Here is a 13,699-nt window from a genome sequence, read left to right on the forward strand (position 1 = left end):
ATGGCGCTGAATATATACCCCAGCCGACCCGGCGCCCCCTCAGTTCCTTCTTACCGCCCCTGACGGTCGTTGGAACTGTGGAGCGCGGCATAGCTGTCCTCCACTCTCCCTAGCTTACTTAGTCATTCAAAGTTATAGTTATAGTTGTAGTTCTAGTGTTTATAGTTAAATAGTTTTAAAGTTGTTATAGTTGTTATTGTAGTTCAGGGGGTTAAGGGGGTCGTCTCCCCCTTTCTCCCCCGGCCGCGGGCCCGGGCTCATGCCCAACGCTCCCGGCTTCAAGCAGTGCGCCTCCTGCGCTAAGCCTATGCCAACGAGCGACCCGCACGACTCCTGTTTGAAGTGCCTGGGAGAGTCCCACCAAACAGACAAATGCAAGATCTGTAAGGCCTTCAAACCAAGAACCAAGAAGGAGCGGGACTTTCGGCTCAGGCAACTCCTAATGGAGGCGGCACTTAGCCCGGACACTCCTTCCACGGGCCAGACTCCGACGCCTAGCACTTCGGTGCGCAGTGCCCCGGCGGCACCGGCTATGACGACCACGCGAGTGGCGTCAGACAAGCCTCCCCGGCACCGGACCTCGTCGGCACCGCAAACACAGCAAGTGCCGCGGCGCCGGTCATTATCCCCAGGGCATAAAAAAGCCCATAAGACGGGGACGTCCGTGCCGAAGACGCCGGCTCCCCCAGTGCCGGGGGTAGAGCCGCGTCCGCCGGTGGAGCAACGGAAACAGGCGCCTCCAGCACCGTCGACTCCGGCGCCGAGGCCGTCGAGTCCGGTACAAATAGCGTCTCCACCGAGGCCGGCGGTGATACAGTGTCTCCCGTCGACTCCAGAGACCTTCGCGGCGGCGAGAGACTTGATAGCTCTCACGGAGCCGGCACCGCCTCAACCACCGGCACCGACTGTACCGTTGACTCGCCCGGTACAGTCAAGAGGGAAACCTGCCTTGATGCGCCCTCCATCACAAGGGCTGGAACCTCGGCGCCGATCCAGGTCCCGAAGCAGGTCCCCACGCCGCTCGCAGTCCCGGCACCGAATATCGTCTCGGCACCGGTCGTACTCGCGGCCAAGATCTTCGTCGCGGCACCGGTCTACGTCTCGGCACCGCTATGATCGTCGGCACCGATCAACGTCGAGACGTAGTTCTCGGCACCGCCACGCTCGACGCTCGACGTCGAGAGGCCGCTCCCGGCACCGGGCATACTCTAGGTCCTCGTCGAGGTCCAGATCTGACTCCCGGCACCGACGAGGTCATCGGCACCGGTCGCGGTCCCGGCACCGATCGCCGGCACCGCACAGAGATAGATCATCTCCGGACCGGCACCGTGCGGCACCGCAGACCACGGGGATCGTTTCATCTTTCGCGGCACCGCCATGGCCGTCAAGATCGGCGTCTCGCTCCTCGGAGGACCTGTCGAGATCGGCATACCCCCCTCAGGGGCAGGCCGAGGAACGAGACTTGGGCCATTGGCAGGAGAGGGCAGAGGACCACTCTCATGGACCATCTCACTGGTCGTTTTGGACCCCGTGGGCGTATCACCAGGAGCAAGGGGCTTCATTACCATCGACCTCTCGCTCGGGTCACTCGGTCAGAAGGGCCCCAGAATCCACCATCTCTCGGCCTCCGCCTGGAGGCATGGAGGCTTCTGTGTCCACACCACCCGACACCGTGGACCCAAGTGCAGGTGACGCTCCGACCCAAGACCAGGGGGACCGGGACCCCCCCTTGGATCCACTACCACCGGAGGCGTCCTCCTCCTCCTCTCCGGATGAGGCAGTGGCGGGCACTTCATGCACGGGTCCCCCTCCGATAGATCTTCGGGCTCACCAGGATCTCCTGCGCAGGATGGCCCGTAATATGGACCTGCAGACGGAGGAGATAGTGGAGGTGCACGACCCGATCGTGAATATCCTTGGATCGGATGCCCCATCGAGGGTGGCGTTACCCTTGATCCGCACGATCCAAACGAACGCGGATACGATATGGCAGACTCCTGCCTCCATTCCACCTACAGCGAGAGGGGTGGAAAGGAAATACTTTGTCCCATCTAAGGACTATGGGTACTTGTACACACACCCCCAACCGTGTTCACTGGTGGTGGAATCAGTGAATGCACGAGAGCGCCACGGCCAGCAGGCTGCAGCGCCAAAATCAAAAGAGGCTAAGCGGCTTGATCTGTTTGGCCGTAAGGTTTACTCAGCCGGAGGGCTACAACTTAGAGCGGCGAATCAACAGGCGCTACTGAGCCGCTACAATTTCAACTCCTGGAACTCTATGGGGAAGTTTAAGGAGTTGATTCCCCAAGAGTCCAGGGAAGAGTTTGGAGCCATGGTTGAGGAGGGTAAGAAGGTGGCTCGGACCTCCTTACAGGCCTCCCTGGACATAGCGGACTCGGCCGCAAGGACCCTGGCCGCAGGTATCGCTATGCGCAGGACCTCCTGGCTCCAAGTTTCGGGTTTGCCCCCTGAATTACAGCAGACCCTACAGGATTTGCCCTTTGAAGGACAGGGGCTGTTCTCGGAGAAGACGGACTCTCGATTGCAGAGCCTCAAAGACTCCAGGACAATCATGCGCTCCTTGGGGATGCATGTTGCGGGTCCCCAGCGCAGACCATTTAGGCCGCAGCCTCAACGTTTTTACCCCCCTCCACCTCGTCAGAGACAGGACCCTGCCAGAAGGCGAGGGCGAGGTGGTAGGAGAAGATGGGCTGGCCCTCAACCCGGTCAGAACCAAGGGCCACCAAGACCACCTTCAGGTCCTAGACAGAACTTTTGAAGGTGCGGTCGAGGACGGCGCCCCAGTCATCCCACAGGATCCAGCTCCCTCCTTTCGGGATCGCCTCTCCCACTTCCACCGTGCTTGGTCCCTTATAACTTCGGACCGTTGGGTCCTCCGCACGGTGGAGAGGGGATACGCTATCCAGTTTTCTTCTATCCCCCCCTCCCACCCCCTTTCCCCGTCCCTCTTCAGGGACCCTTCTCACGAGCAACTTCTTATACAGGAGGTTTCTACGCTCCTGGCCATGGGGGCCATAGAGGAGGTTCCGATAGACTTAAGGGGCAGGGGATTTTATTCCCGTTACTTCCTGATCCCCAAGTCCAAAGGAGGTCTGCGGCCCATCTTGGACTTGCGCGGACTCAACAAATTCGTAGTAAAGTTGAAGTTCCGCATGGTCTCTTTGGGGGCCATTATCCCTTCCCTCGATCCTGGAGACTGGTTCGCCGCCCTCGACATGAAAGACGCATACTTTCACATCTCAATTTACCCACCTCACAGACGCTTCCTGCGATTCGTGGTAAACACGGTGCACTACCAATTTACAGTCCTTCCCTTCGGCCTATCCTCGGCCCCAAGGGTGTTCACGAAATGTATGGCTGTCGTGGCAGCGTACCTTCGTCGGCAAGGGATACAGGTGTTCCCGTACCTAGACGACTGGCTGGTACGCGGTCGCACCAAGGAGCAAGTTCACGCTCACGTCCACAGAATAGTGCACACATTCAACAAGTTGGGCATCCTACTCAACAAGGACAAATCCACTCTAGAACCTACCCAGAGAATAGAATTCATCGCCGCAGTTCTAGACTCCAGACGTGCACAAGCCATCCTGCCAGACAACCGATTTGGCACCATCACGAACCTCATTCAAGGGCTCAAGGCCTTCCCAACTACCACGGTGAGGTCGTGCCTTACCCTGCTGGGTCACATGGCTTCCTGCACGTACGTAACCAGGCATGCCAGACTTCGACTTCGCCCGCTTCAAACCTGGGTGTCATCAATATACCGTCCACATCGGGACAGCCTGAACATGGTGGTCACGGTCCCGGACTCGGTCCTGGCCTCCCTCACCTGGTGGCTAGATCACACTGTAGTCTGCGAGGGGATGCCATTTCACGCCCCACAACCCTCCCTGCACCTGGTCACAGACGCGTCATCTCTGGGGTGGGGCGCCCATCTCAACGAACACCATACCCAGGGCCTGTGGACTGCATCCCAGTTAGCCCTACACATCAATGTTCGGGAACTGATGGCGATACGCCTGGCGTGCCAGGCATTCCTCAATCTCCTACGTGGCCGCTGTGTGTTAGTTCTCATCGACAACACCACGGCCATGTTCTACATCAACAAGCAAGGAGGAGCACGTTCGTCAATTCTATGCCAAGAGGCCATTCGCCTGTGGGACTTCTGCATCGCCCACTCAATCCATCTCACGGCATCGTTCCTCCCTGGAGTCCAGAACACTCTAGCGGACCGACTCAGCAGGTCCTTCCAAACGCACGAGTGGTCTATCCGTCCGGACATTATACATTCCATCTTCCAGAGGTGGGGGTTTCCCCAGATAGACCTGTTTGCATCTCGAGACAACAGGAAGTGCCACGTGTTCTGCTCCCTACAAGGTCGAGCTCCGGGCTCCCTCTCGGACGCCTTTCTGCTTCCCTGGAAAGACCACCTGTTTTATGCCTTCCCTCCGTTTCCTCTGGTCCACAAGGTACTGCTCAAACTGCGCAGAGACCAGGCACAGGTAATTCTGATCGCTCCTGCGTGGCCAAGACAACATTGGTACACCACACTGTTGGAGCTCTCGGTTCAGACACCGATCCCGCTTCCGTTGGATCCGGATCTCATCTCTCAGGACCACGGCCGGTTGCGTCACCCCGACCTCCAATCACTCCACCTCACGGCGTGGCTGCTCCATGGTTCACCCAGGCAGAGCAGCAATGCTCGCACTCTGTACAACAGATTCTACTGAGCAGTAGGAAGCCCTCAACACGGACCACGTACCTGGCCAAATGGAAGCGGTTCTCCTGTTGGTGCGAACAAAGAGCCACATCCCCGTTGCAGGCACCCATTCCCCTTATTTTGGAATATCTCCTCTCCCTAAAACAGCAGGGGTTGGCGATATCTTCAATTAGAGTTCACCTGGCCGCTATATCGGCCTTTCACCCAGGGGAACTCGCGTCCTCGGTATTCTCTAACCCGATGGTCGTTAGATTCCTCAAGGGCTTAGACCGGATGTACCCACAACAACGTCAGCCCGTTCAGACGTGGGACCTCAACCTGGTTCTCTCCAAGCTCACAGGTCCTCCATTCGAGCCACTGGCCACCTGTTCTCTTTTGTACCTATCCTGGAAGACAGCCTTCCTTGTAGCCATCACCTCAGCAAGGCGCGTTTCTGAACTCAGGGCGCTTACATCCGAGCCCCCTTATACAGTTTTCCATAAGGATAAAGTGCAGCTTCGTCCACATCCTGCCTTTCTCCCTAAGGTGGTTTCTCCTTTTCATATCAACCAGGACATCTTTCTCCCGGTCTTTCATCCCAAACCACATGCCACTCGCCAGGATCAACGTTTGCATTCCCTGGACGTACGAAGGGCCCTGGCCTTCTATATTGACCGCACAAAGCACTTTAGAAAGACGACGCAACTCTTCGTTGCAGTGGCCGACCGAATGAAAGGCTCACCGGTCTCCTCACAACGCCTATCCTCCTGGATTACGTCTTGCATCCGGACTTGCTATGACCTGGCAGGTGTCTCAGCACCGCACCTCACCGCTCACTCCACGAGGGCCCAGGCTTCCTCGACGGCTTTCCTGGCACAAGTTCCGATTCAGGACATTTGTAGAGCAGCGGTTTGGTCATCAGTCCACACATTTACAGCTCACTATGCACTAGTGCAGCAGTCCAGAGACGATGCTGCTTTCGGATCAGCGGTTTTGCACACAGCAATGTCTCACTCCGACCCCACCACCTAAGTTGGGCTTGGGAGTCACCTAATGGAATGGATATGAGCAAGCACTCGAAGAAGAAAAGACGGTTACTCACCGTTGTAACTGTTGTTCTTCGAGATGTGTTGCTCATATCCATTCCAAACCCGCCCCCCGTCCCCACTGTCGGAGTAGCCGGCAAGAAGGAACTGAGGGGGCGCCGGGTCGGCTGGGGTATATATTCAGCGCCATGAAGGCGCCACTCTAGGGGGCTCCACAGCCGACCCGCCGGTGTTGCTAGGGTAAAAAAATCTTCCGACGATCGTGCACGCGGCGCGCGCACACCTAATGGAATGGATATGAGCAACACATCTCGAAGAACAACAGTTACAACGGTGAGTAACCGTCTTTTCCCTCTGGGGCACCTGGCACTGGCCACTGTTGGAAGACAGAATGCTATGGACCTTTGGTCTGACCTAGTATGGCCGTTCTTATGAGGTAATCCCACCTGGACGGGGCTGTAAAGGGGACTCTGCATTGTCCACACAGAGAAGGCCAAGCTCCATGTCCAGACATTCAATGAAGGGGGAGAAGTCATAGACACAGACCTTTCCTTTTGCCTTTGGCTTTCTTGGCCTACCTCTCTGCCTGAAGAGACACTGACTGCTGCAACAACTTAGAAGGGGAAAGAAAGCTGAGGGGGAAAGCTCCCCAAAGACAAACAGCCTAGAACACAGCTGCAAATTAGACAAAGTATTGAGTCAAACTGTTAGTTTGAAATGTGAAATATTTCCCTCATGAGGAAAGCTGCCCACCTGTCACTGGGGAGTAGAGCAAACCTGGCAGAATTTCTGGGGATAGAACATTTTCCTGATGCTAATGGCAGACAGGTCTGGTTCTTCCCCAAAGCTGTAAGCAGGCTAAAGTACCCCCTGTACCAGATCCATTGATTATTGCACAATGAAGAATTAAACAAATTCCCCGCATTGCATTGGCTACTTTCAAACAACAAATTAATGGGAGGAAATTGAATTAATCAGCTTAATAAGTAACTGAATGTTAGTCTCCACTCTAACAATGATTAAACTGCTATCCAGACACCATCCTTTGCAGACTCTGTATAGGGTGATCACTCACACACCACTGAATTTCAACTGCTCCTGGGGTGGAAGATGACAACTGTTTAACCATGACACAGCAACACAACAGTTTAGGGCAGGAGGTCAAAAAACACTGTATCCAACTGCAAACAGAAGGGGACTTCAGGAAAGCAAAATTTAATTACATGAGTTAGAATTTGGCTAGAATACCATGGTTAATACTGTGACATCTACAAAAAGAGCCAGAGAATTTTAATGAGCATGAAAGAAAATTATCTCTGCTTTACATCCAAAAGGTGGCACCACAAGCAGCGCAGAGCACCCAGCACCATGCTAGGTCACTTGTGTCAGTATTAACTCAGCAGTAGGGAATGCACCCCTCCAGCACACTGCTCCCTACCATTGTTACTCCTGCACCATTTCCTACAACACCTTGAGTTTTTCCTGTAGGTCTCACATCCAAGTACTGAGCTAGCCTGGACCTGTTGTGCTTGTACGGTGACCTGGCTGCTGGAGAAGCACTGGAAAGTGAGTGCAAATAATTAGTGACACTTACTGGGCAAAGAGGTGTCTGGAGCGGACAATGAATTTGAAGATATACTCCAAGGCTTTGAAGGTGCGTAAGAGCGACTCACAGGGCTCCTCTTGGCTGGCTGAGTCCACATACTGCGTCAGCACTGAGATCAGCTTCCTGCACGGTGGAGACAGAGATGAGGGAAGCGGGGCCTGAAGGTTAATATGCCTCTTAAATCGAACCCTCCCTACCACAGGGCCTGGTCCGAGGGGAACTCCAGATATCCTGGAGAGTTCAGGGCCCATGCAGAGTCACACGCAGGTTTCCAAATGCCAGACCCCAGGCAGGCAGAACAGTGAAGAGAAAGGGGGGCTTCCTGTACTGCAGGGTTCTCCCTCCAGGTTCTCCTGACACCTACAGCTCCATGGCATCCCACTGTACCTCAGGTTTCTGATCTGCTGGCTCCATGGCGGGGAGTGGATGGGAGGAGACAGGAATGAGGGTCCTATGTGTGCAGAGGTAGGCTCACGACCTGATACTTACTTGTAGGCCAGTGTGGCGCTGAAGTGCTGCTGGATATAGGCCTCCAGAACAGCATTGAAGTGGTGGAACTTCCTGTCAGCAATGAGCCCCACAATGAAAACCTGTGGGAGAAAATCCGAGCAGGTGTCAGAGGCAGTTTGGCACCAGGTCAAAGAACTCCTGGAGAGTGGGACTGGGGGTATTGTCTCCTGCTAACAGAGCCAGTCCCTAGGAGGGGGTTTAATATCACCAGAGACACTCCCTGACCCCTGGGTACAAAGGGAAGGTGTTCATATCAAAGCCTGCCCTAAGCCCTTCCTTTCTGTCCAAAATAGTAAAGATCACAGAGATAGCAGCAAACATTAAATGAGCTGCAGGGAGCCAACATGCCTGTGATGGGACATCTGCCTCACACTGGCAGAGAAGGGGTTAGGGGAGCACTAGGGTGGCTGCGTAGAAAGCAGCCAATAGGAGAGGGGCTGTGAGGAACAGCCAGTCAGGGTCCAGCTAGTCTATATAAAAGGGAGCTGCAGGGCAGAGCAGGGTCAGTTGCTGCTGGGAGCCTGGGGAGTAAGGACTTTGTCCCTGGAGGGCAGAGAACGGTAAGCCCCTTGGACAGAGCAGTGGCTGGCCCCTGGGACGGAGCAGCTGAGTGTCCTTAGGTGAAGGCAAAGAAGGTGCTGTGGCCATGGGGAAGGGGCCCAGGGAAACATAGCAGCAGTGAAAGGAATTTGAGTTGCAGCAGGAGGCTGCTAGCTACAGAGTCCCTGGGCTGGGACCAGGAGTAGTGGGTAGGCCCAGGTCCCCCTCCACTTGCCACTGGGGAAGTGGCTGGACTGTTGGACAGAGATACCTGACCAAGAAGGGGGAACACAGATGACGACCCAGATGGGGGGCTGAGTTGAGAAGAGGATGCTGCGATCCTGGGAACTGAGAGAGGAGCTATAGGCGGGAGCAGAGACAGAGTGCTGGTGTGCAGACCATGGGCATCAGCCTGGAGCTAATCCCTAGCATCACCAGGAGGGGGTGCCAGTCTGGCAATGAGGGCTGCTCCCCTTGACAGTACCCCTGAACCTAATCACTGCAGGGCATTTTATTTATGAGGAAAGGCTGAAAGAAATGGGTATGATTAATCTAGAGGAGAGAGAGGATTGAAGGGCTATATGATAAGTCTTCAAATATGTGAAAAAATGGTATGAAGAGGACTATGATCGAATGGATACTACATGTTTGTATCAGAGGGGTAGCCGTGTTAGTCTGAATCTGTAAAAAGCAACAGAGGGTCCTGTGGCACCTTTAAGACTAACAGAAGTATTGGGAGCATAAGCTTTCGTGGGTAAGAACCTCACTTCTTCAGATGCAACTAATGGAAATCTCCAGAGGCAGGTATAAATCAGTATGGAGATAACGAGGTTAGTTCAATCAGGGAGGGTGAGGTGCTCTGCTAGCAGTTGAGGTGTGAACAGTGTCAACCTGTGGAACTCGTTGCCAGGGGATGTTGTGTACCTGGGTTTAAGAAAGAGCTAGGTAAGTTCATGTACAATAGATCCATCAATGGCTATTAGCCAAGATGGTCAGTGATGCAATCCCATGGTCTGGGTGTCCCTAAACCTCTCACTGACAGAAGCTGGGACTGCATGACAAGAGATGGATCACTCAATAATTGCCCTGTTCTAGTCACTCCCTATGAAGCAGGTGGCACCTGCCACTGTCAGAAGCCAGGATATTGGGCCAGATGGTCTATTGGTTTGCAACCAGTATGGCCGTTCTCATGACGTCCATCTGCGCCAGATTCAACAGCCGCCACATGGATGGTTCTGGTGTTGATGTTACTGAGACAAGAGTTTATGGCACCATATCAGGGAGACAGGGCCGGCTCCAGCTTTTCTGCCGCTCCAAGCGGCGCAAAAAAACAAAAAAACAAACAAAAAAACCCACACACACCACGAGCAGCGGCACTTCGGCAGCAGCTCATTTGGGCCACTTCTTTGGCGGCAGTTTGGCGGCGGGTCCCTCATTCCCTCTCTTCCTCTTCGGTGGCAACTTGGTGGCAGCTCAAAGAGGAAGAGAGGGAATGAGGGACCCGCTGCCGAAGACCCGGACGTGCCGCCCTGATACCAGACGGAGTGCAGCCCCTTTGAGGAGGAAGATGAGACTCTTTTGGATGTAGAGAAGAAACAGATACTCCCCTTCTCATAACTGTTGTTCTTCGAGATGTGTTGCTCATATCCATTCCAATTAGGTGTGTGCACGACACATGCACAGTTCGCCAGAAGGTTTTTCCCTTAGCAGCATCTGTCGGGTCGGCTCTGGAGCCCCCTGGAGTTGCGCCTTCATGGCACCGCATATAGGGCCTTGCCGACCCACCGCCTCTCCAGTTCCTTCTTGCCGGATACTCTGACAGAGGGGAAGGAAGGTGGGTTTGGAATGGATATGAGCAACACATCTCGAAGAACAACAAACAAGAGAAGGAGAGTAACCATTTCTTCTTTGAGCGCTTGCTCATATCGATTCGAATTAGGTGACTCTCAAGCCTTACCAAGGAGGTAGGGTCGGAGTTCATAGAATCGCTGACTGAAGCACAGCCCTGCCGAACACTGCGTTGTTCCTGGTGTGCTGGGTGATGGCATAACGGGAAGTGAAGGTGTAGACCGAGGACCATGTAGCCGCTCTATATATCTCCTGGATCGGTGCCTGGGCCAGGAAGGCTGCTGAAGATGCCTGAGCTCTGGTGGAGTGTGCAGTCAGAGTGGGGGCAGGGACCTTTGCAAGATCGTAACAAACCCAGATACAGGATGTGATCCACAATGATATCCTTTGTGTGAACACTGGGAGGCCTTTCATTCTGTCTGCCACCGCAACAAACAGCTGGTTTGACTTGCGGAATGGCTTAGTTCAATATAAAATGCTAGTGCACGTGGCACATCCAGGGAGCGGAGCCTCTGCTCACAGCTATTGGCATGGGGTTTCGGGAAAAAGACCGGAAGGAATAGGTCTTGGTCGGTGTAGAAATTCGAGACCACCTTTGGGAGGAACGCCAGGTGAGGTCGCAGTTGCACCTTATCTTTGTAAAGCATGGTCTATGAAGGGTCAGATGCGAGAGCCTTGAGCTCCGACACCCTTCTGGCTGATGTTATTGCAACCAAAAAGGCCACCTTATAGGAGAGGTAGAGAGGTAAACATGTCATGGGGCTCGAACAAGGCCCCATCAGCCTCAAGAGTACCAAGTTAAGGTCTCAAGCGCCGAATATGAGGATATTATCTGTCCAACCCCTTGAGGAACCGCTGCACCATTTGGTTAGTGAAGATGGAGCGGCCATGCTCTCCTAGGTGAAAAGCTGAGATGGCAGCCAGGCGAATCTTTATCGAGGAGTGAGACAAGCACTGCTGTTTCAACTTTAGGAGGTAGACCAAGATTAGGGGACAATTGTGTCGGAGGGATATGGCTCTGCGAGCACCAAATCGCGAATTTTTTCCACTTGGCTAGGTAAGTAGCTCAGAAGAACCTCTCTAACTGAGTCTGAGCAAGTGAGCTCTAGCGCGTTCAACCATGCAGCTTCCAGGACGAGAGGTGGAGAGACTCGAGATTGGAGTACTGAAGCTTTCCGTGATATTGAGTGATGAGGTCCAGAACTAGCGGTAGAGTGATTGGAATGTTCACTGACAACTCCAGTAGCATTGGGAAGGGTAACCACTATGTGTCTACTCGGTGATACACAGATGCCAGCCAAGCTTGGAGAGGTCTGAGCCTTGCATGTGGCACTACGTACATGCAACATGCCATGTGACCTAGGAGTTTTAAGCAACTCCTTGCCATGGTAAGGTCCGGAGGTCCTGTATAATGTCGTGAATGGCCTGGAAGCGGGATTGAGGTAGGAACGCTCTGGCCTGTCTCAAGTCTAGCACCGCCCCTCTGAACTCTATTCTCTGAGTAGGGGTGAGCGTTGACTTTTGAGTGTTTAGGAGGAGGCCCAATGTGCTGAAGGTGGATCTTATGAGAGTGACCTGTTGATCCACTTGTGTTCTGGACCAGCCCTTGACTAGCCAGCCGTCGAGGTATGGAAATACCTGAACCTGCCTGTTCCTCGGAAAAGCGGCCACAACCGACATACATTTGGAGAACACCTGAGGTGCCAATGATAGGCCAAACAGTAATACTGTGAATTGGTAGTGGGAACTCCCAACTGCGAACCTTAAGAAGCGCCTGTGGGGCAGGATTATTGCAATGTGGAAGTATGCGTCCTTCAAGTCAAGGGCGGCAAACCGATCTCCTGGATCCAGGGACGGGATGATAGTGGTCTAAGAGACCATACGAAACTTTAGTTTCTTCATGAACCTTTTGAGATTGTGCAGGTCCAAAATTGGTCTGCGGCCCGCCTTTTGCTTTCGGTATTAGGAAATACCAGGAGTAAAAACCCTTTCCCCTGAGCTCCAGCAGAACCTCCTCCACAGCTCCCACTGATAGGAGGGTTTGCACCTCCTGGATGAGGAGTTGCTCATGAGAAGGGTCCCTGAGAGGGAAGGGGAAGGGGAAGGGGCGGGGGAAGAAAGAGAATTGGAGAGAATATCCCATTTCTACTGTGCAGAGGACCCAACGGTCTGAGGTGATTTAGGATCATGCTCGGTATAAATGGGACAGACGTGCCGAAAATGGGAAAGAAGGATCCAGTTGGGAGGTTGGTATAACGCCCTCGGGTGCATCCTCAAAAGGTCTGCATAGGGCCTGGTGGTTGCCTGGACGACCCAGATCCACGGTTGTTCAGGGGTTGGGGTTGGCGACGGCGGTTCTGATTTCTAGGTCGCCTGCGGTTCCGGTCCTGCCTAGACTGCCCCATGTATGGTCATGTCTTGGGCTGAGGCCTAAATTGTCTACATTGGGTGGCAGGCATGTGCAGCCCCAGTGATCTCAGAGTGGCTCATGAGTCTTTCAAACTGTGGAGTCTCAAGTCTGTTTTTTCTGAAAATAACGTGGCCCCCTTGAACGGGAGATCCTGGATTGTCTGTTGGACCTCCCTGGGAAGGCCCGAGGCCTGCAGCCATGAGCAACGGCACATTGTGATGCCCGAGGACATCGCTCGCATTGCAGTCCGCCAAGTCTAACGCCATTTGCAGCGACGTCCTGGCGACCGTCTTGCCTTTATCCACTAGAGCTGAGAATTCCGGCTTAGAGTCCGTGGGACAAGGTCCAAAAATCTGTACATTGCATCTCATGACTTAAAGTTATAATGGCTAAGGATCGCTTGCTGGTTCACGATCTGGAGCTGGAGACCTCTGGTGGAGTATCGCTTTCTCCCGAAGAGGTCCAGCTTCTTTGCATCCTTAGCTCGAGGAGTAAGCTCTTGCTGCCCTTGCCCCTCCCTCTCATTGACAGCCGCCACCACCAACCAGTCCGACGGGGGTGGGTGAACAAATATTCGTAGCCCTTGGAGGGCACAAAGTACTTCCTCTCAACTCCTTTAGCTGTAGGAGCCAGAGAGGATGGTGTTTGCCAGAGTTTGTGTGTTCTCCTGAATGGTGTTTATCAGGGGAAGGGCCACACTCTTAGATCCTGCCGGAGATACAAAGTCCACCATTGGGTCTGACACCTTGGTGACCTCTTCCATCTGTGTCCTGAGGTTCTGAGCGACCCGCCCCAGAAGTTCAAGGTGGGCTCTGCTGTCGGGAGGGGGAGGCTCCGAGGATGTTCCTGCCACTGCCTCATCTGGCGATGATTAGGAGCCCTGAACATCGGAGTGCCCCTCTTGCCCAACTGGCTCCTCAAAATGCTACAGCTATGGCCCCAAATCGGAGTCCAGGTTGGTGCCGGCCAGGGTACCGGCCATGGCGCTGGTTGCAGTACCTTCCGTGGTACTGATCGTA

The 13,699-nt window shown here is 54.1% G+C and overlaps 1 protein-coding gene across 3 annotated transcripts in view; it reads right to left on the reverse strand.

Moving 5' to 3' along the window:
• LOC128838406 (dedicator of cytokinesis protein 2-like) overlaps positions 1–13,699 on the reverse strand; it is a 348,010-nt gene that overhangs the window by 206,411 nt on the left and 127,900 nt on the right. For all 3 annotated transcript variants that reach the window (XM_054030559.1, XM_054030560.1, XM_054030558.1), the window contains exons 21-22: positions 7,862–7,962; positions 7,361–7,495 (exon numbers count right to left, since the gene is read on the reverse strand). In XM_054030559.1, coding sequence (XP_053886534.1) covers positions 7,361–7,495; positions 7,862–7,962 — 236 coding nt within the window. The remainder of the gene's footprint in view (positions 1–7,360; positions 7,496–7,861; positions 7,963–13,699) is intronic.

This window comes from Malaclemys terrapin, chromosome 5 (assembly GCF_027887155.1).
Source record: "Malaclemys terrapin pileata isolate rMalTer1 chromosome 5, rMalTer1.hap1, whole genome shotgun sequence".
NCBI classification, from domain to species: Eukaryota; Metazoa; Chordata; order Testudines; family Emydidae; genus Malaclemys; species Malaclemys terrapin.